Genomic DNA, 25,742 nt, shown 5'->3' on the forward strand with positions numbered 1-25,742 from the left:
GGGGGAAAAATTTATGTTTGTCCTTTTTTTTTTTTTTTTTTTTTTTTTTGGCTGTTATTATTATCGTACTAGTGCCAAAAAAAAAAAAAAAAAACATTGTAAAAGTAGCTGACAGATTCGTTCTGAGAGTGGTTGACACCATAGAATTTATTTTATTTATTTTTTTTGTTCATTTAAAGCGATGCGGTCATGGGCGGACGAGCCCTGCTGGTGGTATCTGTGGTGGCGTGGCTCGGCCGTGACCTCGCTGGGTACAGTGCTGCGGTGGAAAATGTCCTGTCACTTGATGGAGGAGCTGCCTGTAGCGGCAGGAAGGAGTGTGGCGACAGGGGCCATGTGTGTTAACCTCTTTCCTTGTCACTTTTTCTGTCTTTCTTCCCCCTCAGCACACACCCCGCCTCCCTTTATCTCCACCTTTTTTTCCTTTTTTTTTTTTATTTTACTTTTTCTCTCTCAATCCACGTTCCCCCAGACTCAACTCTCTCTCCCCACACTCCTCCATGACAAATTACTGCTGGCGGTTGATTTGTTGGTTGTCAAAAGTGCTCCCTGTGCTGGAGGTATGGAGTGAGCTGCAGAAAAGAAAAAAAAAAGGTTCTCCAATCCCCTCGCCCACCCTCGTCTGGCTGTCCAGATCACCTGCTCTCTTCCACCCGACCAGCCCTTCTCCACATGTGCCCCCTCTCTGGAAATCGACATCCTGTCTCATAAGATCTCATTACATTAGATTTTCATGTTAAATCAGCTTCCATATTAAATTTTCCGTTGAGACTATTTCGATATGTCAGGAAAGGAGCTTGAGGAGGATCGTTTTCTTATTTATGGGAGAGGAAATGAAGCAAGAGCAAAAAGGGGGGGGAAAAAGTGTGAGTGAGCGATAAAGACCGAATGACAGAACTAAAAATGTCAGGATTTGTGATAGGCTGCCTGCTGTGGTAAGAAGCACAAACAGCTCCTTCGAAGGAAATCTGTGTTTGTCTGGATGATCTGATGAATTAATAGAATAAGCAGCTTACTCTAATGTACTGTAATATTCTTAATTTTGCTGTTTCTGCGAAGATGTGACTGTGAAAACATGCAAAGCTGCTAAACAAAAGGATTTATCGTCAATGTCATTGAGCGACCAGTGTTTTTTCAAACTCACCATATCTGTATTGGTCTATAGTATTAAATACTGTACAAATACAGGAATTTAATCGTGTTTGATTCAAAAATCCTGTAAATCCAATGTTGCCATAAAGCAGCCGTGCTCATTGATTTTCAGCTTTGCCAGCAATGACCTAATACAGCCACAGATATTGGAGGGATAAACCACCTTAGTACAGTGAGCACCGACAAATCTCTCATCTCTCACGCAGTTTGTGTACCTTGTACTATGTCAATATGTACAGTACGCCTTTGCTGGAAGGTAAAGTGAAAGCTTGCAGTGAATAATTGTAAGGAAAACTATACATGAAGAGAGGGGAATAATTTTAATTTTTTTTACCACATTTTGCTGCAGTTGCGTCTTTTTGGAAGATGTCTCTACACATTTTGAACATGTCAAGATTGAAATTATGGTCCAGTTTTTGTTTGTTTTTTTGCAAACCAGCTCAAGCTTTTTCTAATTGGATTAAAAGTAGACATGAACATCATCCGGACTTTGACTAGACCATTCTCGCACACAAAAGTACTTTGGTCTAATCTGTTCCCAGTCTGGAGTGTTTTGCAGCATCTTAAAGCCTCAGAGTTTCACTCTATTCTTCTTCTCATCCACTCTGACCAGCTTCTGGGACTGTGTGTTCATGACTCAGTGGTATCTTTACATGTGGGCTGAAAAAGTTTGGCTATGGTCATCTCCTCCGCACGGCTTGTTGCAAGCTTAAAAATGGATGTCCGTTGACTAACTTTTAACATTGACATTCATTAAAAGTTTTATTCTATAAAACTTTTCCTTCATCTCCCTACCAGTAACTGGCTATGCTGGATTTTGTGTGCATCTGTGTAAGCACTTTTGAGATTTACTTTTCTTAAAGAAACCTTTCTAAACTATGGCGTACTTAGTCTATGTCTCGACTATTCTTCTGTGACAAAACCCCTATAAAACACACTTAAATTTGAGGGTACAACATGGCATAACGTGCAAAATATTTTTGTACCAGATAAGAACTTGGCGATGGTGTTTTGACAGCAGCTTTTGCGCGAGCAGAGGTGATTTGTTTTCACGAATGGCTTTGGTCACCCCAGTCCGGCTCGCTGTTTCTGCTCGCTAACAGTTTCACTTCCGCAAAAATAATCGAATATGTTTTCTTTTCAACCCTGGCCATGCAGAAGCAGGATTGCTTTGTGCATCGCCATCAAAACGCAGAGGAGAGCAACGCAATCCACTCATGTTCAAAAGTGTAAAAACTATCTCGTCGCTCTGTCTTTGTGTTAAAAGAGGGGTTAAGCTTTTATCCTATAAATATGGCTTGAAAATGCCTCTGTCAACGACGTATTCATTCTAAGGCCCGTATTAACATAAAAATGGGGGGCTTGTTATACAGTGAAATTTCAATAAAAAGAACACAAAATGCATTTAATGAAATTCAGATGCAGGGCCCTGGCTCCCTGGATCTCATTAAATGAGCTTTGTGCTGTTTTTCCAATCTTCTCTTTGTAGAGGGGGTCCTTGAGTGCCCTTAATAATGTGGCAGATTTCATCATATTCCTGATTTAAAGAGGACAATGTCTGCCTTGTTCACTTGTTCTTTTCTTTTTCTTTTTTTTTTTTTCTTTCCACATGGAAACCAATCTCCACAGATGTACTCGAATAGTTTCTGAATCTGGATGGAGATGATACTCCCAACTTATGGTGTGCTTTCTCTTTTACTTGTTGAAGTTTTGTTGGGGCCCTCCACTAACTCCTTTTTTCCCCCCGCTGTCCCTCCCTCCCCTCTTTTTCTCTCTCTGCATAGGATTTGGTTTCATAACTTTTGAGAGTGAAGACATCGTAGAGAAAGTCTGTGAAATTCATTTTCATGAAATCAATAACAAAATGGTAAGTTCACACATCTTTTTCTCCCCCCCCCCTCCCCCCACTCTCCACAATTCCAGGTGGGAGTTGAAGGATTAATATTTGATTTGTTCTTTGCCCTACTATTAATAGCAGACCATGTGTGTTTGTGTATGTGTGTTATATGCACAAGCTAATACTCCCACATAGCCACACTTTGTGGGTCTCTGGGTCTCAGGGATGGGAAAGCAGTGGTGTGTACTGCCCACAAACCATGAAATTGTGCGGCTGAGTTCTGCCTGTCAGGCTGAGGGGACGGGAGAGTGGAGCCTGTCCCTCTCCTCTCGTTTCTACGCTCCCCTCTTCCTCCCCCCCCATTGCCACATGCGCTCACACAAACACACATGCACAGGTGGGGATGTCCAAGGGTGCAAGAAGAAAGCTACTGGCAGAGGCAGAGTTCATTAGTCAGGGATTAACACCTTCTGCTGAGTGCCAGCGATGCTGGTTTTATTTACACCAGTCGTACGGTCCTTTCAGAGTTTCTGCCGCAACTTTCGAAGCCATCAAGTCAGTCACGTATGATAAATTGACAAGGTCCGCCCTCAGTGTAGCGAGTGTGACATTAGGGCCTCCTTCGCCCACATCCACCCTGTGAGCCTCTTGAGAAATCCTGCATCATTTGAACAGCTTCGTGGGCCGTGATTGACTGGAGGGAGTACTTGTCTCACCACCGTTCTTTCCGAGTGTGCACTCACCCCTCCCAGGCCTCCTTCTGAAACCAGCAGACTGACTGACTGCCTGACTGACAGAACCGGCGTAGTAAAACCTCCCTCACCTGGGAACAGACCGAGTCACATATGACCCCAGTATGCATCCCGGCGTAGCCTTCACATGGTGTCGTATTCCCTGCTAAATCTATGGCAGAAATAACAATACTCGGTGGTATACTCTGTCAGATCCTCTGGCATGCTGATGTACGTCTGTGCAAACCAAAAAAAAAAAAAAACTAAAATATTTTGGAAAAAACTGTCACATGTGAATATGCTGAATGTCAACAAGTCCCAGTTTGGATTTTACAAGCAGGTGACACATTATTTCCAAATAAAGTCTCACTTCTGCCACCTCTAACCAGGAGGGAAAATACTCTCACAAAAGCATTTGTTGAGCGCTGTGCAGCAATTTGCTGATGACTATAGTGGAAACAGAAGTGCTAAATAACAGACTGAATGCGCCGAATAAATAGTTCAATAATAGCACAATTATTATTAATTTATAATAGGGTTTATTGCATTCTGTAAAACTATGTTTCAGATTAAATGTTGGAAGGATGCATTGATTTCTCAAAACATGCAGATATGGTTTTTTAGCCTTAAGTACAACAATGGCATTGTGATAACAGTGGCTCTTAATGGGATCATGCCCCTTTAAAATTTTAAGTTTTTGTGATTAAAAAATAAACTGAAATAGGAAATAATTGCAATCAGTCTGTTAATCTGTCTAAAAGCTTCAGTGACATATTTCACATCCTAATATTTTGTCAAAACATATTTTGGATCAACTACGACATTTAATGTTCTTCAATTAGAGATATGCATGCATTATAAGTTCAAAACTTTCGGTGACTCCAATGTCTTTCGTTTGTTAATTTTTCATTCACTGTGATGTTGAAAAATGAAAACATGTCTCCGTTGCATTTCCCTGTCGTCATTATTTAGGAATGTTTTAGGAGATTCTAGCCATCCCTGAGTGTTTTCTCTGGAACAAGAGCTCCTATTTTTCAGCCATGCTTTCATACTGTAGTTGTCCCTTTTTGATGACGTCTCTCATTGAGAATACCGGAGCGTCACTGCCACACCTGTAAAACACAAGAGATAATTGCTGTTTATTGAAATCTCATAAGAGCCTCATTGAACAGTTTCCAACTTGTGTTTTCATTGTTTTGGAAAAACATCTAATTTTTCCCATTATAAACACACACACACATATATATATTACTGTGGAGGTTTTTTTTGTAGCCTTCTTTTGACTGGTACCTTGCTACAATGAGATCCTTTTGATTCTTTGTGTAGCATTGTTGTAAATAGGTATGGAAGTGAGCAAGTCTTAGAAGATCCAACCATATAACTAAACTATATTTTTCTATTTCTTACAATTTACCAATTCAAATTTGCAGAAGATTACTGATTTATTTACTTATTTTTTCACTTGGTTAAGTGCTTGAATTTTGTTTTGGTTACTTTTTATAATTTTATTTCTTTAAATTTCCCATGACGTCCTAATGCAGTTTGTCTTTTCTACAACTAACACAAATACTGAACAGAAATAATCCTCCAAACAGCTTTAAAGGCTCTGTTACAAAGCTGGGGAAATAAAAATGCAAGCTTTATATGCCGATGATAATAAGATGCACATGTTTTGTTTTGTTTTTTACTCAAACTGAAATTACGGTCAATTTTCTCCAAATCCAAATGCCCGTGTTATCACAAATATTTAAATGTGCAAAATCTCCGAATACACCTCGGTTATGTTTCAGAGAGATACTTGGTCAGCTGTGGCATGTTTTCATGCAGTTCACTGTTGCTTGTCCAGCTGCTAAAAACATCTGCATCTGCTCGAGTGAATTTAAACTCACACAAGGCAATAATGTCAAGCCAACTTCATAGCTCCTGCAGTCTCTGGCATGTCGCAAGTAAATTCACTGGTTCTTCTGATTCAGGATGTAACATGATTTTAGTTTTTTTTTAATTGCGGTTAGAAATAAATTTCCATTCATCAAGTGTGTTGATTTTGTAATCATCATTTGGGGATTGTTTTTGTTTATTTGAGCTGGGTTTTTTCAGGGTGAAATGATAATACCTGAAGAAAGAGTTAAGTGCACACATTTTTTTTTATTCTAATTCACACAGGATGGAAAGAAAACGACACAAAACCAAGCTTAAATATTTACATATACCCCCATTATTATTTAAAATTTGTCAGTCATGTTAAGTTGGATCACAACTACACACTTTCTGTGGCTATCAACAAGGATTTGGTAAAGTTCTAGCTGGAAATTGGACAAGTCTTCTTGGCAGACGTAGCACAGTTCCTTTAAATTGGTATCATTTGTTTGTTTTTTTGTTTTGTTTAGTTTTTTTGCTTGGACCCAGCTTTGGAGGAAATCATTCCAGAGGCTTAATGTAAGACACTTTTATCCATTCTTAAACCAGATTGATTTGTGTTTTGAGATAATTGGAACACTAGATAATGTTCAAGCTTTATCTAACTACAGTTAAGCCCAAAATTGAAAAATTGGTCCGAACAAACATGAAACATGTTTGATCTGACTGTGTGATGGACTGATGACCTGTCCAGGGGTCTCTCCCACTTCCTTATGATGGCATTTGTAATAGTAGTTGCATTTTATAAAAATACAACCAATTAGATATGATTATACATATCTGTTTTTATTAGTGAGGTCCACACACTTCATTGTTTTTCATGAGAGTAACTGGAAAAATGGAAAAGACAAGCCTGTTTGCCCATCAGAGATAAACACAAAGGTAAAGAAAGTCCCAGTAGCTCATTTAAATTCAGATCTTTGTCGGGACTTGTTGATGTAGAGCTTGCCAAAACATATATTATTTTCATTGAGATCAGTTGTAAGTAGCCTTTTGTGTCCTGATAATATACAGCAGCTGAAATTATGTGACATGGGAGGGCTGGGAGGGAAGTTGTGAAATTTATTGTTGTTTTCACCTCCTCTCATTTTCTTGCCAACAACATTGTGGCTCATTTTACACATCTGACCCAGGGTTGCGTCACAGAGTGTAAGACCGTAAACAACTTTAAGCGTTTAGTCAACATTTTCTAATGAGGGCTTTATGAGGTGTAAAACAAACTACTATGGATGGGAGAGAGCCGCTTACAGTTTTGACTGCCAGTAAATATAGATGCATGAGCTCAGCCAATCCTGAATTATCTCTAAGAACTGTAATGTAGGAAAATATAGTGAAACGCTTTCAGCCTTTCTGCAGTGAGTAGTCATTATCGCCGTAGAAAATACGGCTGTCTTTTTTTTCTAGCTACTTCCATCACTGTCTCCTTCTGACTTAACTTTAAACACTTCCAAAATACAAAAAAAAAATAAAAATATATAACTTTGTGTATTCTTCACTCAGTAACAACATCCACACTGAAGAGATTAGACATGGTGCTTTCACAGATCGGGTAGGGTTTCACCAATCACCCGATGTCTCTGCTTGTATATGTGATCTGCTGCTTCACATCTTCCACCTGGCTCCAGAAGTGCTATTTATAGCCTTTATGTTCTTTATAAATAACAGCACACAAAGAAATATTTTAAACCGTCAGGATAAAGTCTAGGGAGACTTAGCAGAAAATATGGGAATATATTGAGCTGGTGTTGTGTTGAAGGGATATTACCAGGGTCAGTTTTCTGAAGCTTTTGTCGCCTTTGTAGGGTCCCCCTCCTGATAACACCTACAGCACATTAAAGGTGTTTGGATACAGAGAATAAATGTGACGCTCAGATCTTCTACAAGGTGTTGACATTTTCTAGCATCTGCAAAGGGAAAAGAATTTGTGTTTAAAGCCTTTTTCTTCTCCCCCCCACCCCTCGTCATAGAGCAGTGGTTATTCACTGACTGAAGCACACAAAGTAAAAAATGTCCCCTGTCTTCATCCTTATGAAGTACTCTACAGAAATAGACCTCATCCATCCTGCCCATGAGTGTTATCTGAGATGGTCTCGTGAATAATTGATGTCGACAGAAATTCCACCCCGCTTGGGAAGGTTGTGGACGTACAGGACAGCCCACCTTCTCGTTGTCCTTCCTCTCAAGAGCTCCGCTGGTGGAGTGGGTCAGGGCCCACTCAGATGTGAGTGACTGAACCTGTAAGTGACTTGGTCAGCCCCCTGTGTTCATGTGCCACCCAGGCCTCGTTCTCAGGGGCATGTCTTCTCTGTCACTGTGAATTCTGTCTCATATATAATTAAAAACAGGGTGCAGCTTTGCAAGAATCTCATAACTCAACCCCCCCATCAGCAGCTTTGGCTTCTCTGCCTGCCCCGCTTTAGCATATGTAGGATGTGATAAAACTATTGATTATCTCCTCTGGGGCTCTGTCATTGTTAAAACATCCTCCAGCTTCTGCAGCCACCATCCTTGTGTTAAAACTAGTAAATATTTTGGAGTAAAAATCAATAGATAGAGGGCGGGATGACAGTTTTCAAATATTTTCAAAGCTTTTTCATCACACCTCCACATATGTGAATGTCTATATATGATACCACAGGGAACGAAGTCTCTTTGACAGCTGAGGGAAAGTTGTAAATTCTGTTTTCTTGAGGAAACAAGTTCCTTAATCACTCTACAGTCGGTTGTTGTGGAAGTGCAGCTAGTTCTTAATAATACTGCATAATTATAATCAAGTTTTGGCTCTGATGAGCGAGTGGTGGGTCATTAAAATGGACTCACGGTGGTTTTTTAGTCTAACCATTCAAGATCATTTTTATTTTGTTATTTTAAACTTTCAAAGATAGCAAATCACCACTAAAACCATTTCTAGGTAGGGTTTTCAGTAGTTTAAAATGCTTTTGTGACATGATACACAATTACAGTACTAATGACGTCAAATAGGTTCGAATGGTCCATATAATCTTATTTAATACTAAGGAAACCAGGCATTTATTCAAAACTCTTCATTGTTTGAACATAAAATGTTCTGAAATTCTTAGCAGAAGCTCACAGAGGTTTGGTCGAGAGGTTTTCATAAACCTAAACAGCCATTAATTTGGGTCTGTTTGTGATTTACCTGAATCATTTTATCGAGTTTGAATGATTTTACATCATATGACGGCAATGTATTTTGCTTAGCTTCATAAAAATAGTTTTATAAGTGTGTTTTATGGGATTTTCTGGAATCCACTCGAGGTAAGATATTCACACTACTGATGTTTGGATAAATGTCATTCAGCAAGTCTCGCCATATCACACATTTTTCTCCACTTCTCTTATCTACAGAAGCATATGGAAGAAGATAAGTTTTTGAACAGTATCACTTTATAACTTGATAGTTATATTGTACAAATATGATTATATTGTGTACAGCTCTGATAATAATCTTATATACATGTGAGGATTATGTTGCATACACATGCTACGTTTATTGTTTCTGTGGGTTGGTAACCTCTTCCTACTGTTGAGTTTTGCTGTCAGTGAAGCCTAACAATACAATCTGGATGAAATTACCACGTCTACATTACATTATTGTGTTATAACGTGAGGGTGTTCGAAAACGTATATTCCGAGACAGAAATACATTTCTGCACTTAACAGAAATAATAGAACTCATCAACATATTTTGACTATATAGTCAATCAAATTTTCAGTAAAGATAAGGTGAAGTTGCCATGTCTTCAAAGCGTTGTGGTTAGCTCGTTTATCCACTCCAAAATCGGTTTTGGTGTGTTTGAGATCATGGACCGATTGGAACAACTGACTAAGTTGATGTTGATTAATGAAGAGAAGAGTAAGAAAGTTCTCACTATTCATTAATGCAGTGTTGAGACCACTAGCATGATGCTGCTACCACCATGATTGGCAGGTGGTACAGCGTGCCTCACCATGACCAGATATTGTTTTCTCATTTTAAAAAATCCATATTTTTGTGTCTTCTGACCACAAAAACTGTAGATTTCAGCTAAATTTGATTGTTCCAGCTTTGGAGCAGGTGGCTCTTTCACCCCCTCAGGCAATCAATGTCGATGTCTACTTGCTTTACAGTCAACAGTGATACTCATGCGTCAACATCTTCCAGTTTATGATAAGCCTGAGCCTTTGTGCTTCTACATTGTTATTAAACACAATGTTCTTACACATTTTAAGCATATTCTAATATTTTTGCAGTAAAACAACAAACTGTACGTGTTTATTTCTCTTTCTGAGTTATAAGTTAGACATGCCAAACAATTCTCTTGTTTTTTGTTTTGTTTTATTTTTTATAATTCCCACCCATATGGGGCGTATCTGTTTTCCCAAAATCTATTGTGCCGATTGACCCAAGCCAAACAGCTATGATCAGATAAAAAATCCGCTCAAGTGGCTAGAAACTCGAGCAGTCATGCAACAGATGGTTTGGCCCTCACAAAGGCTTTCTATTGGTATCATGGAGCCAGTCTGGGATTACATGGAGAGACTGGAGCAGCTGGGACCGCCTAAACCCACACAAGAACTGTGACAAGTTCTTAAAGATGTTTGCAACAGCATACCTGCCAAGTAGTCAGAGAATCTCTGGATAAGTGCTTCTAGGAGTATGCATGCTGTTTCACAACGGTGGACACATCAGATGTCTGTATTCACCAGTGATGTCATCTTTAAATTAAATTCTTCCTGGAAACAATAGGCTGAACTACAAAAATTGTAATCTCAAAAAAGTCGTGTCACAGCTCAAAGACGAGTAACCAATAGGGATTTTTTTTTTTTTAGACAGTTTTTGAAACTCAAAAGCACTGAAATCTTACTGACTCTCTCTATAGTCTGCAATTAACATTTTATTAACTTGTTAAAATTTTAGAATTTACAGAGTACTTTTCATACACAATAATAATAATACAAAACATACCTACACACAAAAAAGAAAAAAAAAAACAATGAGTAAACAAATTTAAAAATGGGGAGGCAAAACTAGAAATGTACATAAATGCGTTGGAATGAAGAATTGAGGAAACGTAATTGCTTCATTGATGATACAAAACCAATATACTCCAGATAAACATAAAAATTCCAAGGAGGATTTCTTCCAAAATCCTAATAAAGTTGAGATATTTAGTCATAAAAAGGTACATAAAAAAGAGACTGTTGTCTACATCTACATTAAAAGCAAACTGATATAAAAGTTAATTAGTCAAAGTAATACAATTAGAGGATGGATTGATGGATTTACTCAAAAATACCACAAAGAAAATAAGATAATCTTCATCCTTAAGCAATATAATAATATTTTTAACTTATACATTCCTGATTTTGGCATTTCCTTCATTTACTTTTCTCTCGCTGTCGGGTTCAGGTGCTCACCTAAAAGATCCTGCTTCTTGGAGAAATTTGCAGTAGCATCTTAATTTTTTTTTTCCAGAGCTGTATATTGCAATTAAAAAAAATAAAGTGTGAAACTATATCGTATCCACACACATCTCAAGCCTTTCGTTCTTAAACAGATCTATTTACACCAGGTATATAGTTTAGTTTTTTAAAACTGTTGTTAGTTCATCCCTACAGGAGTGACAGTAGTTCAAAAAGCCCTGTGGCTTTGCTATATTTGCTTGAGAAAATCTAAACACCTGTACAGGTTCAGTAAGGTTTTTTGCTTCTGATTTCTGCTCCTTATCTCAGTGTCTTTATTAGAAAGAAAAAAAAAGTCCACCTACACTGCATCACCACCTGTGCTGGCAGCTTTTATGATCGGCATTTTTTTTTTTATCGTCTGGAGGAAGGTGTTTCTCCAGTTGGGCTGTCACAATATCACCTTTTCCACTATATGATTATTGTGCCCAATAGAAAATCAGAACGAGACTAATTGGTGATCATGAATTTCAAAAGAATAATAATGCCGTCTGCGAAATCACTCTCTGCGTTTGTATGTTGAACTCAAAAGCCTGTAGTCAAAAATATGTGGGGGACTCGATTCTGAATACACTGAGCGTTGCAAAACATGACACACAAATCCTTAGAGATTATAATCACCATCATAATTATTAAAGACCAATTAACCAGCCTGTCTGATCAGGTAAAGTCAACTATGATACAACATTCTGCATTTGCAGTAGCGTTTATAGTTGGATCATTAAAACAGTTTTAACATATAAATTGGCCTGTGCTTCTTTTTACAGAAAGAAAAAGAAGCAGCCTCCTAAAATCTGAAGGTTATGTTGCTGAGTTTTTGTTGGGGGAAGTTACTTTGTTTTTCTTAGGCCTTCCTATTGTGGCTTTGTCTTTATGTAATTAAAAATGACATGTTCAGTGCTACAGTGTGTTAAGGTTAGATTTAAATTGTTTTAGAACCGAGATAAGACCACATTCTGTATACATCAAAACCCTGAAGTTGGGTGTGCTTTCCTTGCATTCTCAATGAAAAAAAGAAAATTCACCACAAATGACCGACTTAATAGTGTGACTTTTTTTGACTTGTACTGAGTAAATGTTGGCACTTACATCAGTACATCAAACCGCAGTGATGCTAACAGAGCAACAAAACAAGGCTGTTGCAATAAATGAAGCTCGACGCATTGACAGGTTTATAGTTCTTGGTTTTAGAGGTTGTTATGTTTGGATTGCTTTTTCCTCTAACCCTGGATCTGACAACTTTCATCCCTTACCAGGAGATGTTGGAGACATTTTCAGGATCAGCTAACTTATGCTTGACTCTAAGTTAGCTGGCTAACTATGCCAGCTAAGTTAAATATGGCTAGAAATATACATTTGCTTATCTAATAACATCAAATCTTTAATTTTTTTGGATGAAGATGAAGGATATATCACTATACACATGTGTCCATTGTATAAAAGATTTCTAATCTATGGAATCAACAAAGTACTTTATTAATATGAGCAGTGTTTGTGAATTGCTAGGACTGCAAACGTCGTAGCTGAACAAAGAACGACTATTAACATTTGAAGTTGTGAATGACTATACTAAAAATAAGTGCCATACATCCTGTCCCAACAGCTGTAAACTGAGCATGTTGTGAATGTGGTAAAGGAGAGCTCTGCACAGAAACATTCAGGCCTCTGGGTTTTTTTTTTAAATATATATTTTTCAAAAGTGTCAGTTGCTCACATTCTTTGAACATCAAGTGCCTAATAAGGGAAAAGGACCACCCTTCGGAGTAGTTTAAGTCCCTCATGCAGTGCTGCCTTACAAGTCCTGGACTGTAAGTAATTGGATGTTTACCCTTCATTGAAGAAGGAAAGCTTTGAGGGATGAAGGAAGTGGAAATCCACTTTGCACTCCGCTCACCAGGATGTCCCATAAAAGCGCCGAGATGTTCAAATCTGCTGATTGAGGAAGTGATGGAGGCCATTTGACATCAACCTGATGATCATGGTGCTACTTCTGAATGTGCTTCTTAGTGTGGATATCGCCAATATTATTTTGCAATATAAGAGCGTGGTAAGAGGGGGAGAGCGAACACCACGGGGCGCACATGGCCTGAAAATGACCCCATATCCTTTACCTCTTATATGCCGTAACCATGCAGGGAGATGGTCACCGTAATGATTCGTCTGAGATTGTTCGCCATTGATGGCGTCGTTTTGCTTTTTCTAAAATTTGTCATCGTCGTCATACATCTTGGATCCCTCAATTGTCCTGTTTTTGTTGTTTGTTTGTTTTTTTACTGACCATGGTTAAAGTCTTCATAAAGAACAAGGAGTCTGCTGACCAGAGGATCTATTGAAACTCACTGGCTTTCGGTTTGTGTCTTAAATCTTGTCAAAAAAACATTGAATTTTCAGGTTTAATGTCAGTTGTTGCAAATCGTTTTTAGTTTTCCTTTTTTGTGTGTGTGTTTGAAAAGCCAAAGTGTTAGACGATGTTTGAAACTTTATTTTTTTTTTAAGCTGTAATCTCATCCTCACCAGGCCTGACATTGGCCAGTCAGTGCTGTGACAGTCCTTAACTACGCACTCTGTGTTTTGACTGTTCAGCTGGGAGTAAATGAATCACACCGTTTCCTTTTCTCCAGTCTGCCAGTCGACTGATGGAATTCATTCACTGGTGAAGCTAATAGCAGCTGTACGCCTCCTCCTCCACACACACACACACACACACACAGATGCACTCCACACCCACATTGCTGGTCCCTGAAGGACAGTCACTGCCAGTCCATCCCGCCCACACCTCTCCGTTCTACCTACAAGGTTAATATAGATGGGGGATGCATTGAAAAGGTCATATCTGGCATGCTTCTCCACTATGTCGTAGCTTTCGTACAGTCAAAACAAAGGAGGGTTGTTTATTTCTTCAGCAGTGGGCTTTTATTACATTTATCATAAAGTAATCCTGTTGGGGTGTGCAATAATTTCAGTGTAGAGCTTGAATGTTTAATATAGAAAACCAACTTTCGGAGAACCACATATGTATGAGATTCTCGGAGTATGACAAAATGAAGGAAAAACACCACTACTCAGGATGCCATAGTGTTTATATAATGTGATCTAATGGTTTTTATTTAAAACAGTGATATAACAACTGCTTTGATTCCTGGGAAAATGATGTTACATATTGAAAATAAAGGTTTAAATTATGTTTTTCTTTTTGTTGCAGAATAAAAGAAAAAGACTGAAATTTAAAAAACAAAAGTTGTATAATTCCTTCATGCTTTTTAGGCCATGCTTATATCCGTTAGCTAGTAGTAATGTTAGCTTAAATTACAACTATTTTAAAAACAAGAAATCAGAAGATATTTTAGGAAACGTGTACATTTTCAAATATGTATTTATGTATCAAAACTTCTGAAAAAAATGAAGACATCTTACAATAACTGTAAGTTAACATTTATTTACACAAATGGATATTTAACATAGAAAATTCAAATATAAATAGATGTCAGGTTACTGTATGGCTGTAACTAACATTTCATTGAAACTAAAACAAAGGCAACTAAAACTTACTATTAAGATTAAGATTATTAAGAAAACACGTTTTTGTAGAGGAGTTCATTTTTGGTGTGTACCCTTAAGTGAATTACTTTATCTTGTATGTGTAAAAAAATAAGATCAGACATCAATATCTAAACATTTCCCTATTTTTTATGCACTTCCCTGCCTCATTATCTGGATTTAGTCCAGATATGACACAGTAAACTTAGGAGGAGTCACGCTCTGGTTTTCTCTTTTCAGATCTTTAGGACTTTAAACCATAAGAACAGTGCAAATGGAAAGTTTTACCAGCTTTGAAAACCTAAATGATCTAAATCCTCGACACTGCCAAACTGCACATCTCCAATTCTGATCAAATAAAAATCAATTTGCAAGGGACATGTTCTCCAAAATGTTAGGCTTGATACTGCAAATCAGATTTCTTCATCCATATCTGAAATATACAATTGTTAGAGTAAGCATAAAAAAATCTTTGACTCTTCTGGTATGTGTATTACTAAATGCTTTAAATATCATGCATTTGCAAGCAGGGGACCCCTCTGACTCCTATATGTCAACATCTGTCCCCTTATACCACACACTGGTTTTGGGCCTGATGCCAGCTTGGATTATTTTATACCCTTGTTAAACTGTGTTGCAAGTTGTTCAGACATCATTTAAAGCCTCCAGTTGAATTATATGTAGCGAAGTCTAACCAACACATCTGCTCCAATAAACGCCTTACCTTTAGGAGGCTTTTCCCCTGCATGCAGGCAGTCATAGGCAGTGGCTGATATACCTTAATGAAAAGATTTGTTTTAGCTTTACTGCTGTATATCAGTGCAGCACAGAAAGCACCCTTTCGGTTTATGCTAGAAGCACTTAGGTTGAGATAGCTGGAACTTGTGAACGCGGCACGGCTGAAAGGTTTAAATCTGTACCTGTGTGTTTTGAGGCTCCTGCAGCTCCCAGACTCTTTGCCTTTGCTAAATTTTTAGAAAGTCAAGGCAGGTTAATGGGGTGTCGGCTTTCCCAACAGGGCAAACACACTGCACAATGCCACCTTGATGTTTGTATTGTGGGTTCAGATTCGGCGCTTTTCGCAACACATTATTGCAACGACTTTAAAAAAAAAAATAAAATAAAAAATAAAAAAAATTCCCAGAGTCCTTGAGAGTTCAGCAAGCCATAATTCTTGGAAATATTTTAAGCCAACACCTGTACACTCGGTGTTCTTAAGCTGCTCAAGGTTCAGCCGCTAAAACTTTCCACTTGGCAAAATTTGAATCTTCGCCCTCACAGTTGCTGAGCCTTTTGTAGCTTTTCATTGACAGGCGCTGAATTGTCTTCGTGTCCTCTCTACCTTTTTTTCTCCTCCTCTCCCCCCCCCCTTTTTTTTTACTTTAACTTAGCTGACTCTTGAAAGCTCCTGCCTGCCTCCCTCACACACACTTCTCTGTCTGATGCAGGTGAACACCCACGCGCTCACACCACCACAGATCCTGGCTTCTGACTGTTTTTTTTTTTTTTTTAAATCCATGACAAGGAGCCCTCGCTCTGAATATCAAAGACTCGTATCTGAGAGCATGTAGGCATGACTCACACGCGGGGCTCTGTCTTAACTCCCAGCAGGCCACCTGAGCGTCCAACTCGCTGGAAGTGGCGGGGGTTACAGGAGGACGGCTGATCAGACAGCAGCACGTCTGCGGCGTGGGCGGAACTCGACCGTATTTGTCACCCAGCCATGTGAACATATGAAAATCCCAGCAGCGCGCTGAGATTTCCAACACGCTCTTTCGTCCCAGCAGCCGGCTCCCGCTTCCATGCCGGGGGTCATTCTCTTGACGATAGGGAGCGCCTGAGTTCTCCTCAGCACAATGTCAAAGCGCACCAGGCGAACGTGGAGGCCAGAGTGGCTGTGACAGCTACAAAGTGGCTGAGGGAACTGTGTACTTTAGTCGGTCTGCTTCAAATAAAAGGGGCCCGCTAACAGCAACAAATCACAGCTTTGCAACACAGCAACTTCCCCCTCTGTGATGGAAACCTTTTTCATTAACGCTCTCCTTTTACATGTCTTGTTCTCGGCTGGATGTAGTGTACGGCGCTTGTTACTCTATCGATTCGGCACGGAAAACCTCTCAAGGCATGAAGTATTTCTTCAGTTTGGCAACTTGCGATAGCATGTTGCGCCTGCCGCTCTGTGTGTGAATAATAATGTTCACCACCGGCCTGTCAGGAGATGCAGACCTATTTATATGGGTGCCGAGCTATACCTTCAGTTGATGCGCACGCTGCACCGGTGCAGGAGCCTGTCTTTGTGCAGCAGGCCGGGATGACATGTGAATCACGGCAGCCGAGAAAGCCCCGCTTAAGTGGAGGCAGTGGGGAGAAAGCGGGCAAGAGCCAGGAGGCAAACAGACAAACAGATGGACAGGCTGATGCCAAGCAGGCAGTGGAGCAAATAGATTGTGCAGGATGGTGAACGGACTCAGCCTACCAAAGAACAACCGAGAGACACGGGGCCGAGGCAACGCCGTCAGCTGCTGTAATTCCTACAGATAGGATGGATACGTGGTAAATGGCACTCTCATCTTTCTTCTTCCCCTCATCTGCCCCTGTCACATCCCTCATTTGATATGTGTTATGTAGGAGGAGGGGATGTCAGACTTGCTAGATGGGAAAATGAGCAAACCTGTATATGTGTGTGAGAGGCAGAGTGAGAGGAATAAATGCAGGGAAGAGATGAGTGCTGCAGGTGGAATGAGGCGGTGGGACACTGGGGACTTCAACTCTAGGAATGCAGACAAAAAACTTTTTTTTTTTTACTGGGTGAAGCGCTGCTTGAATTACATCTATTGTTGCAGTTATTACTTCTTTGGTGATTATGATGTTTAACTTCTAAGAAAGAAAAGTCTGCGACTGAGAGGATAGTAGAAACGGAGCTTCTCCTGCTCTGATGTCTCAAAACTCTGAAAAGACTTTAGCTTGTATTTCCCCCAGGCTCCGGGTACATGCTCACTGGAGCAATAACCTTTGCTTTAATACAGGAGGAGCACGATTGTAAGTTTTCCTTGGAGTCTTTCCTCTAAAATGTGAGCAGCTCAGATTGACTTAGTCGTGTTTTTTCCTGTCTCTCTCTCTCTCTCTCCCATGGAAAACATCTAGCTGTGTGTGAGTCAGACAGAAACCAGCTTTAAGAGCTGAGACAGCCCTGTCAGATCTGTCGTCTTGTGTACCTACACAGTCTAATGGTTTGTCTTTGTGTGTGTTTGTCTGTGTACATAGGTAGAATGTAAGAAGGCCCAGCCCAAGGAGGTGATGTTCCCGCCAGGTACGCGAGGGCGAGCCCGGGGTCTGCCCTACACCATGGATGCCTTCATGCTGGGGATGGGCATGCTGAGTGAGTTGGATTCAGTAAAGCACACACTTTCTGAGCTGTTTCACATGTTCTCACATCACAACCACAAACTTTATTGTATTTTGTGGAGATGTTTATGTGGAAGCCTAAGTCAAGGTGGTGCGTCATTGTGAAGTGGAAGGAAAAAGATGCAGTTATAGCTGTTAAACTTTTGAAGTATGCTTTTTCCCATTCATTCATTTTTGCAAAATAAAATCTCAAACTTAGTCAGAGTTATTTTGTGTCCGTTCCTCAGCTGGCTTTATGTCTGGACTTTGACTTGGCCATTCTGTCACATGTAAATTCTGCTCAGACTGTATGTTTAGGGTCATTTTTCTGCTGGAGGATGAACCCTCTACCCTAGCCTCAAATATTTTGCAGGTTTTCACATTTAACGCCGGCCATCTACACATCAACCCCAATCAGTTCTTCTCTGCTCAAAAACACCATTCACTCAGCTTCATCTACATGGAGCATGTTGCAAAAAGACTGGAAATTAACTGGACTTATTTCACTGAGCACTTTTAAGTCCATACTGAGAGCACTGGAGATTAATTCTTTAAATTGTGACCGTTTTTAATAATTACTTGTGGGGCACTTTAATTATGTAACTACTTGTAATTGTTGCATAACCTTAGCTGCCTCAGAAGTTTTGAATCTCAGAGGGACTGAAAAATTACTTATTGAATACTGGAGTCAGTCGGATACACTGGATTTTATTTAGAGTTATCAGAGTAAAGAGGTGTTGAGTAAGAATACTCACCATTGTTTTTTATAAACTGAGACCATGAGTTATTTTCCTTGCATCATACTTTTTTATTGATCTATCCCATAAAGTCCGAGTAAAATCTATTGAATACGTCATTGTTAGAACATAATAAAATGCAAGTGATAGACATCTCTCCAAGAAAATCAGATGAATAGCCGACGCGTGTCTCATTCAAGCATCAGGTTCTACCTATTGTAAAACAAACTAAGTAAACTACCCCATCTAAAAAGCTCTATTAGGTGGTTGCTGCCCCTAATTAGGCTGCTTCAAGGTGTGCCACCAGTGGCCACTGTGGTCTATTTCGGGTTGAGTCTGGTACAGGCAGCCCCTGGGCATATAGGAGCAGACCAGCACATTAGCAGACTAAATGAAGAGGAAAATTGGTGTAATGTCATATTAAGGATTCATCACTGTGCCCCCCTTAATGGGTAATGAAGGGGACACACATGTCAGAGAGAGATCTCATCTACAGGGACCTCAGCTGCTGACCCACCCCTCTTCATTACCATCCAGCCCATGCCTGTGTCCCTTTTTATTTAACACCGATGCACTCTCTGCCTCCCTGCCCCCGTACTCACCTCCCATCTATCCGGCTATCTATCTGTCTGTCTGTCTAGTTATCTACCTGGCTATCTATTTGTCGTTCACATTCCATATGCGTATAATTTGATTGTGTGGCTAAACCAAATGGATTTGCCATCACTTAAAGTCTTTTTTTCCATAAAAAGCAAATGATTGCTCTCCAAACGGTTCCTCCCCACCTGATGAAGCAGATGGATTCAAACCTAGGGCGCCTGCATATTTTTATTTGCCAACTCTAGATACTGCCACATATTGGACAGATTTAAAATGTAGTTGTTTAGTTTTTTTTTTTTTTTTTAAATAAGGATTCATGTAATATCTTTAAATACAGGTAGGGGGGGGGGAAACTGTCACGCATGGCTAACCCATAGCTACATTTATTTTCATAACCTGTTACAGTAATGATCCAGGTGACAATTTCATTTGGTTAGTCTAAAATACTGATTAGCTCTTGTTTTGTCAAACTTTATGTTTAAATAAAATCTAAGCTATTTCTTCTCATTTTTTCACAAAGGGAACCCAACATGTAATGCTATGAAAATACACACCAAGTTACATGCAGATTATGTTTGTACATGTTCATCATAGGGATGAATATCATGCCATTTCATATCTGTACCTTTGCAAGATGCTTTTAAAGTGCTCATGCACAACATTAATGTAAAACACAGCTGTTGTTAAGAACTAATTTAAGATTTAAGTTAATGCACAAGTCACAAAATAAACGTTAGAATAATTATTTCAGTGACCAAATAATTTACTGAAAGAAAAAAAAAAATCGCTTCCTCTCCTTGTTCTGCAACGACTTAAAACATCAGTAGTTGTGCTCTCAAAGGCAGTAAATTAATTCCATCAACTCTCCGCCTATGCATTGATCTCGTCATTTCTCTGCATAAAGTTACTTAAATTGTCACGGCAACCGCAGGCCTGACCTTTCCTTGAAAGTGATTATACAGTTGTTGGTGGTAAAACAGTTGACAAGTCCAGCCGAGTGCGTCTGTCGTTTTCGGCTCCGTTTTCGGCTCCATCTCATCTGGTCGACGTATTTAACAAGCACAGTGAACTTTTCAGAACTTATTACAGACTAAAGTGTCTGCGCCGCAGAGAGCACTCTTCCCCCTCCGCTGGGAGATGCCAGGCAGAAAGGCAGTGATGTGCTCATGTGAGAATATTAACAGCCAACTTGTTTGGAGACACTCTTATCTAAATGAAATTGGAACAAGGACAGCGAAACATTCCTTTATATAATTTGCATTTGGAAAAAGGGACCCTAGGCTCATTATTTAAGAAAGTGTAAGCTCCTTTTGTGCCAAATCTCATTAAAGCCATCCCCAGCTCCTTTGTTTACTGCCTCTAATCGAGGCATTTATCTTTATTGTGTTGTGCCGATGTATGTTTGCTGAAATTAATACACATTTGAGCCTGCGCGAGGTATGGGTGTACCAGATGGATAATTGATTTTAAAGTGAATCAGAACTGTTGGGCCATAAAATAGGTACATTAGCATGCATATTAATAAGGCAAATAAGAGCACTAAGAGGCCGCCACAAGGCCAGGCACAGCAGCAAGCTTCATTAAGTGAAACAACAAGTTATCCCCTGCCTTTTCTTTCTTTTACGATTTCTTCCCGGCTGCCTTTCTGCTATTTTACACATGCAGGCACTTTCAGCATGCATTCAGTGTACCTCAAAACCTCTCTACACTGCATCCATATGGCTTCAAATTCTGCTTTTACCTCTTGTAATCTATGCTGCTTCTTTTTTTTTTTTCTTTTTCATTTCACAAGATGTTGAAATAAGGAAGAATCAAGAGCAGTGGTATTTGAGCCAACAATTTCAGTCAGGCACTTATTCAGTTTGACAGTAAGACAGTATCAAACACATAATATCCAATACTTTGCTGGCTGTGATGGCTTTTCATTGTACCATATCGCGGTTCTTTTCAGACCAAACAAACAATGAGGGTTTTTGTTTTTTTGTTGTTGTTTTTTTGTGAGAACTATCCATCTGTAACTTCCTGGTGATGACTTCTCATCAGCAGATGATGAGAACTGTTTTTTTTTTTTCTTATTTATTTTTTTTCTCAGGCGATGCCTCTGTCCTACTTCATCCAAACCAGGTTAAGGTTCCCCTCACCGCCTCTCAGAGTTGAATTTCGTTTTGTCTGCAAGAGAGGCTCTGGCTGAGGCATTTTCCCATTGGGTCAGGAATAAATTGAACTTTTTCATGGACAGCAAACACTGATTAGATATTTATGACCAAGGTCAACCTTTCTGATTCCAGCTGGCACAGCCCACGAAGCATACAGAACAGAGCCTACACACATGCTCGCACTCGAACATTCACATATCCTGCATACGCGCAGAAAAATGCCCAGACATGCTAAATATATTTTTCATGCATTTATGGACACCTTTATGCTGCAGAAATGTGCTTGTAGGCGTGCATCTCATACCCCTGGGCAAACTTCTAGAACATTAGGGGTCTTGTAATAAATGCTCTATAAATAACATGTGCTAGTAGACAGTTCAATAGTATTTTTCTAATAATATTCATTATTTACCTCTTGTGTGGGAGAGAAGTTTGTATAAAATAGGGTTTTACTAATATATATTAGTATTTTAAAACAAACACAAAATCACTGTGGACGCGTTAAACTGAGCATGATTGACAGCACTAAGACCCTCCCCCTGGCTCTGATTGGTTCTTCCTGACTGGGAGCGGGGCAATTTTGTAGGCGGCAACAGGACCACTGAGAGGAGGCAGGGGAGCTCAATTATTTTCACACATCTGTCTTATACTATACTGTCACAAGACAGTGACAGCTTTAACAAATACATATTTTTGGTAAAAGTTACATACTGCAGCTTCAAGCTGAAAATTGCCCAACCCAGGCTCTAGCTGATTTCACAATGCTTCTCTAAACAATAAATGCACTCTTTATGTTTATCGCATTTGTTTGGTATTTTTCAAACCGATGAGAAACTAGAGACTGTCTTTTCGATTTAGCATTAAATAAAGTAAAGCCGTCCATGCATTTAGTCATCCATCTTGTGGGGGGGCTGCTGTGTATTTACAGTGGTTAATTGCTGAGAGGTTGCACACCTGGAGAGTGACTAATTAACCTAACATTCATATTTTTGGATGGTGCGAGGAAGAACTTGAAGAATCACTGCAGGCACATGGAGAACAACAAATAGACCCTGATTGGGATTGAAAAGTAGAACACTTTTGTTGTAAAGGAGCATTTGTGACAACATAAGTCTAAAAAGTGGATTAAAAAGATTTAGTGGATTTGAAGCTACTTTTGTAATGGGGCAAAACTTTGTGATGGTTAAAACTACTTTTGTGTTCAATCTGATATCTATGATAATCATTTCAGCAAATAAAACCAATGCATACAGACAGTTAAGTCATCTGAGCATTTGTTGATTTATTAACAATATCCTCTCTAGTGATAATCTACTTTGGATGTATACCCAGTACTACTTTGAGTTTGGCACCTAATGAATTCATTGTTGTCATTGTCCAATTGTTCCCTTTTAGGATAATTATGGAACAAAAAAAGATGAACATTGGTAAAAACAAGTCTGGGCAGCATTTTCTGGTTTACAGCTGGAAGTGTTATTTTTCTCTCAGTGATTCAATTCAGCTCAGTGGTTCTACATTTAGACTGGTTGCTGTTTGGTCTGTAAAAAGCCGTGTGGAAGTTAAAGAGGTGTTTTAAAGCTCTTTCAAGGTTGCTTCAGTGAAAATGTGCAATAATGCTGCAGTAGCAAATGGTTTTTTTAGCAGCAATGATCACCATAGTTGTTTTCAAGTAAACATCTGAAATGATTAAAACTGCTATTTTCGACTTTTCAGTAAGTTATTTTCCCGCCATTAGCACATTTAGCAGCAAGTACATGGTGTTGCATGACAGCGATAAGACCCTCCTTCTGGCTCTGATTGGTTGTTTTTTGGTCGGGAGCGGCGCATTTCTTCTTTATATATATATACTGCTCAAAAAAATAAAGGGAACATTTCACTTTAATTTTGTGTGTGGCTCCAAATCCAGGCCTCCATTGGTTAATACATTTGATTTCCATTGATGATTTTTGTGTGATTGTGTTGTCAGCACATTCAACTTTGTACAGAACAAAGTATTCAATGAGAATATTTCATTCATTCAGATCTAGGATGTGTTATTTGAGTGTTCCCTTTATTTTTTTGAGCAGTGTATAAAAGTTACATACTGCACCTTTAAGTACTGCACCTTTCCCAGTAGTTTAGTACAGAAAAAAATCATTGGTAGCGGTAATGGCTTTAGGAAAACAAATAAAGACTAACACACATTTCATAATCAGAAGGGTTAATTATGTTCATATTACCCTTGATGATGCTCCCATCCTCTGCGACTTTCACGCTGGCTCACTAACTCACCCCTTCACTCCTCTCACATTTCTTGTTTTTCTTGTATCCGATGGCTGCTCCCTCACATCCTCTCCCAATATGTTGCCCACAGCTGCTTCTGTCTGAAAACTGTCCAGCTAATTAACTGGTTGGTCTGTGGTCGTAATAAGAATCATGACAGCAGATGAACAATGCATCTGCTGCTCTTAAATATTTCTAATGACACCAGTTCCTCTTTTGTCCTCGTTGGGACGCCCAGGGATTTCTCATCAGAGACTTTGGTTTACAGACAACACAGTCGAGTCACATTTGTCAACATTTGAAAGGTTTTATGCTCACTATCCGAGTCTGACCAAACAAATCATACGTTTTCGAATTGGTGACGCTTTCACTCAGAACAGATTTTAGTTCAATTATGCATTCACATATTGGGTGTGTTTTAGCGAATAGGAAACGCTCAGAATTTTTGTCATTTAAAGTTTCCTCCAGATTTCACTTTAATCGGTGAACATTTGTCAGTCTACCTTGATTGTAATTGTAGTGGGATTTGCATTGTAATCATTGCACTTGGTATAAAAAATACCTACATAAAGTAAAACCACCAGCAACTCAGAGTTAACTCGGAATGTCCTCTGCCTTGTTTTCATCAACCCAACTAAAATTTGTACATGTAGTTATAAAAACAAATAAAGGTTTTGAATCAGTGTTTTCTTCACTTCCACAACAGGCAAAAACTAAAAGCACCAGTGATATTGTTTAGATCCAAAAGACAGTTTCCATCTCGTCTTTAATCCATCATTTTTTTCAATCCACAGATATCAAAATCCTGTTGAAGAAAATGTATTCATGCTTTTTTTCTTTTTTTGTTGCATTTTTTACTTTTAAAATTATTGTTTTCAAAAACAGAAAAACAGAAACAAAACTGTGGTTCTTTAAAACCTTGAGTGTCTTCAAGTGTAAAATGATGAGTATTTCAATTGTCAGAAAATGTAATTAAAACTCATTGATGAACTGAACCAGTCGTGAATTTTAAGACCATTGCTGCTTTTTTTTTCCTCGATGGCCTTCTGTGGACACACCTGAATGCTTCAGACCAGCGGACTGTAAAAAAAATTCCTACTTTTTCAGAGGTGGTCACACTTACTATAATGATCAATTAAACATTTGATTCAATTAAGCATTTTATTAGTTGCACCTGGCTCTGACATTCCCTCTTAACGCCTGTAGAGAAATCAGCATGGACACACTTTGCTTTTCATGCACTTCAAACACACTTTCTATATTCTGTATTGCCTTTTTTTTTTTTTTTTTTTTTTTGGTTAGTAAAAATGATCTCATGAGGTTTATACTTCAGGATAGATTAAAAAAAGTGTCCCATTGAAAAAGAAAAAAAAAAGTTTTCTTTTTGTCTTTGCGACAACGGTATTACTAGCATCACTGTGAATAGGTCTGAACGCCGGTTATGATTTGGTAGGAGAGGTTATCTGGCGTTATTTGACAAAAAGCTTTGGCTTTATGATCATTGCATCCCCAGCTGTGTCTTGCCTGTTCTAAAAATAAAAAAGTGTTTAAAAAGAATCCATTAAGTTGTTTTTGCCAAAGCCAGATGCTCTCATTCGATGTTTCTCTGAACAGATTGGCTTATGAACATAAAATAAGGCGCTGGTGACCCCGCTAACATTTATATCAGATCTGCCAGGGGAAAAAAAAAACATTGTGTAATTTCATTTTAATTAATGGCACAACATTGACTCAACCAATAAAACTAAATTATATCTAAATGTTATGCTTTTAGGTGCTTTTATGTCTAAAAAAAATATCTATCCATATTTAAAAATGAACCTTTCTGCAATGGTGAAGATGGAACATAAATGGGTGTCATCATTTCCAGGAGCCTGCTATAAAATGTTATTACATGGTGCTATAAAAATGCCTGAGAGCTTGTGGTTAACAAAAGACTGGAAATGAACTTGCCATTTAAAAAAGA

The 25,742-nt window shown here is 38.9% G+C and overlaps 1 protein-coding gene across 7 annotated transcripts in view; it reads left to right on the forward strand.

Annotated features, from left to right (window-relative positions):
• msi2b (musashi RNA-binding protein 2b) overlaps nt 1-25,742 on the forward strand; it is a 137,593-nt gene that overhangs the window by 48,400 nt on the left and 63,451 nt on the right. For all 7 annotated transcript variants that reach the window (XM_015052281.1, XM_015052282.1, XM_015052283.1 and 4 more), the window contains exons 2-3: nt 2,937-3,019; nt 17,902-18,016. In XM_015052281.1, coding sequence (XP_014907767.1) covers nt 2,937-3,019; nt 17,902-18,016 — 198 coding nt within the window. The remainder of the gene's footprint in view (nt 1-2,936; nt 3,020-17,901; nt 18,017-25,742) is intronic.

The sequence above is a fragment of the Poecilia latipinna genome, unplaced genomic scaffold (assembly GCF_001443285.1).
Source record: "Poecilia latipinna isolate Pla-1442-1.1 unplaced genomic scaffold, P_latipinna-1.0 Scaffold1099, whole genome shotgun sequence".
In the NCBI taxonomy this organism is placed as follows: Eukaryota; Metazoa; Chordata; class Actinopteri; order Cyprinodontiformes; family Poeciliidae; genus Poecilia; species Poecilia latipinna.